The following is a 3,534-nucleotide window of genomic DNA, read 5'->3' as shown; positions in this document are numbered from 1 at the left end:
CCTTTTCCTGACAATCCTTTCCAGGCTGTGGTCATCCCTGCTGCTTGTGCACCTTTTTCTTACACACTTTTCGCTTCCACAAAACTTTATATTAATGTGCTTTGATACAGCACTTTGGAAACATCCGACTTCTTTTGCAATTACTTTTTAAGGCTTTCCCTCCTTATGGAGGATTTCAATTTTGGTTTTCAACTGTCAGGTCAGCAGTCTTTCTTCTAATTGTGCTTCCTTTTTTAGGTGTTATTGCTTAATTAGCTGATTAGAGCGGGACACTTGGAGCCTAGAATATTGAACCTTATCACAATATTCTAATTTTCTAAGATTCTGGATTTGGAATTTTCATGAGCTGTAAACCATAATCATTTCAATTATGACAAATCACAGCTTGAACTATCTTGTAGTAATGTAATGAGTCTACTTCATATATTAGTTTCACCTTTTAAGTTGCAAAACTGAAATAAATGAACTTTTGCACGATATTCTAATTTTTCAATTTTTTTCAAGTTTTCTGTAGGAGCATTTGGAGGTACACTAATTGATGCATAGTTTAATATATTTGTATTAATTACCACGGTGTAAAATCATGTGTTTTCCTAGGTTTCTTATTGCCCACAGTGAGAATGACCACCTCCTTCAGTTCAAAGCTGAATAAAGCTGTAAAGCAGCAGTACATGGACCTGCCACAAGGAGACAAAGTGCAGGCCATGTACATCTGGATCGATAGTTCAGGACAGGGTCTCCGCTGCAAAACCAGGACTCTGGATTCTGAACCAAAAACTATTGACGGTGCTGTTTAGTCTTAGATTTTTTTTGTAACACTCCAGTCTGGTGACACATTCACTTCAAGCCACCATTTAAATAAGACATAAATTTGAGTTAAATAGTTTGTCATAGTATGATTCTTCTGACGTGTTTATGGTTTGTGGATTTTTGCAGAACTCCCAGTGTGGAATTGTTCTTTCCGTAATATGAACCAGACTGGAGGTTTAAGCATTGAAATGTACCTTATACCAAAAACTATGTTTAGAGACCCATTCCGGAAGGACCCCAACAAGCTGGTTCTTTGTGAGGTCCTCGAGTCCAACAGGAAACCTGCAGGTAATAATTTAGTCTAATTTAAGTTTTGCTGGTAAAATTAAAAATCTGATATAATTTAGGAAGAAGTGCTTGTGGATAATGTATGTCTTTTATACTTTCACTAACTTTTTTTTTAGAAGGTAACCATCGTCGAATGTGTGAAAAGATTATGAGCATGGTGAAAGGCCAGCATCCATGGTTTGGAATGGAGCAGGAGTACACACTACTTGCCATCGACGGTCATCCTTTTGGCTGGCCCTCGAACAGCTTCCCCGGACCACAAGGTGAAAGTCTTTTGTGTACTTTATGGCTTTTAATTCACTTCTCCTCTCTCCCCTTCTAGGGGCCTTCTTCTGCCCAGTTAGAGTAAATACCTGAATGACTGTGTTTAAATGTTGTGATGTTGTGTTTAAACAGGTCCTTATACCTGTGGTGTGGGAGCGGATAGAGCCTATGGCAGAGACATTGTCGAGGCCCATTACAGAGCGTGTCTTTATGCTGGGGTTATGATTTGTGGCACTAATGCGGAAGCCATGCCTGCACAGGTAAGCCAACAAAATGTTTTGGGAAGAGCTGATTCGTCCCTTTTAATGGTTTGCTGTTCCTACATCTCTATCCATTTATGATTTGCAACACATTCTGACTCTTTTTGAAGCTTTAATATCAATTGGCTGAACTCAAGTAGGGTATCTAAAGCAAACAAGTAAAAATATGTTTACACTAACATTACAATAAGCAATCATTATGATATCACATTATGATTATTCTTACACCAAACATTCTGACTTATCAGTGGGAATTCCAAGTGGGTCCTTGTGAGGGCATCACCATGGGAGACCAGCTATGGATAGCACGTTTCATCCTGCACAGGGTGTGTGAAGACTTTGGTGTTGTTGCCTCCTTTGACCCCAAACCCATCCCAGGCAACTGGAATGGTGCTGGCTGCCATACCAACTTCAGCACCAAGATCATGAGAGAGGAGGGAGGCCTCAGGTATGACACATAGCCCTTTTAATGTTAAAAAGTTGACAGGGTGCTTTTAAAAGACATCTAGTGTAGCAGTGAGTGAAAACAGTTTCTAAATGTTATGTCCATTTTAACAATATTTAAAATTAAGGAATAGATGAAGACCTGTTACTTTGACTTGCCTTTTTTTTTTCTTTTGTCATCCAATGACAAATCAGGTTTTTTATTTATTATTATTTGCTTTCCTGCTTGCAGGTATATTGAGGAAGCTATTGAGCGTCTGAGCAAGAGGCACCACTACCACATTCGTGTCTATGACCCAAAAGGGGGGCTTGACAATGCCAGACGTCTAACTGGCCACCATAGCACCTCCAACATCAACGAGTTCTCAGCTGGTGTGGCTAACCGTGGGGCCAGTATCCGGATCCCACACGCTGTGGGCCAGGAGAAACGAGGTTATTTTGAGGATCGCCGTCCCGCAGCTAACTGCGACCCATATGCTGTGACAGAAGCTCTTATGTCTTCTTCATGAGGAGGGCGAAGAACCCATAGAGTACAAATGAACTGAAAAAAAGACGTGTCTTCTTTAAAATAAGTGGTTTGAGGAATAGAAATGTCATATCTTTCAAAACATGTGGTTTTAATGGAATCTTTTATGTACAGAGTCTGCCAAAAAAATTCATATACACTTCAGGAAGGAAAATGATGTATATAAGATAAGAAAAAAAATTATATTCATATTATCACATAAAGAAGTCAATTTAGTATTAAAATGTTTATACAAGTTTTTTTTTCTTAAGTGTGTATAAATTTTTTTGTCTGACTATGTATTTGACTGGTCAATCTGATTACAGTCTAGGTGAAATATATTATTATTATTATCATTATGTTGTTGTTGTTGTTTTCTTGTTAGTTCACAACCCAACGCCTTTTCCTGTTTAGTTATGGGGCAGTTGTAACAATATAAGAAATTAGGCTAAATTGTTTGTTCAGAAAACACACATAGTGTTCTGTTTACTGTTCGACTTCTTTTAACTTAATGCCTTGTTAAATACTTTGTTTTAGAGCACCAGTACTTACCTAAACAAGCTCAACATGTCTTAGGTTTTCTCCAGCCTGGTACTATAGTTATTCTTATTGATTTCAGTGATGACCTGGCTATAATAAACACTATTACTGTATTAAGCTAAAATATTTTTGGTTTCTCTTTTTTGCCAGTCATGCCTAAATTCAGTATCCTGAACCAATAATAGCTAAGTCAGTATGAGTGATTAACAAACCAACACAGGTCTACAAAGAACTACAATAATGCAGGAACAATTCAATAAAGGAAGCACCAGGGGATGCATCTTCTTAGAGTACACAAAGATGTTTGGCATATGATTATTAAGTCTACCCGTTCCAGCGTATAAAGTTTAGAATAATTCTTGCTAAGATCTTTTGGATAGCCACATCCAGCTGTGTTTATGAAAAAGGTATGAAGTAGAGACA

At 37.9% G+C, this 3,534-nt stretch overlaps 1 protein-coding gene across 1 annotated transcript; it reads left to right on the top strand.

The window, feature by feature from the left end:
• The first annotated feature begins 581 nt into the window (after positions 1-581).
• Positions 582-2,575, top strand: LOC128526593 (glutamine synthetase-like). The gene is made up of 6 exons (XM_053498603.1): positions 582-786; positions 937-1,098; positions 1,215-1,361; positions 1,495-1,622; positions 1,871-2,070; positions 2,299-2,575. Exons 1-6 carry the CDS (start codon positions 621-623, stop codon positions 2,573-2,575), a joined length of 1,080 nt encoding a protein of 359 aa, XP_053354578.1. The 5' UTR covers positions 582-620.
• Positions 2,576-3,534: the final 959 nt, after the last annotated feature.

This window comes from Clarias gariepinus, chromosome 6 (genome assembly GCF_024256425.1).
Source record: "Clarias gariepinus isolate MV-2021 ecotype Netherlands chromosome 6, CGAR_prim_01v2, whole genome shotgun sequence".
Lineage (NCBI taxonomy): Eukaryota > Metazoa > Chordata > Actinopteri > Siluriformes > Clariidae > Clarias > Clarias gariepinus.
Note: the sequence above shows the minus strand (reverse complement) of the source record. Positions and strands in the feature narration are given on the sequence as shown.

Excerpts from the sequence above, each read along its gene's own strand:
- LOC128526593 (XM_053498603.1), top strand. The coding sequence starts at position 621 with ATGACCACCTCCTTCAGTTCAAAGCTGAATAAAGCTGTAAAGCAGCAG. Across the intron at positions 1,099-1,214 it reads GTCCAACAGGAAACCTGCAG|AAGGTAACCATCGTCGAATG; the intron begins GTAATAATTTAG and ends CTTTTTTTTTAG. Across the intron at positions 1,623-1,870 it reads CGGAAGCCATGCCTGCACAG|TGGGAATTCCAAGTGGGTCC; the intron begins GTAAGCCAACAA and ends CTGACTTATCAG.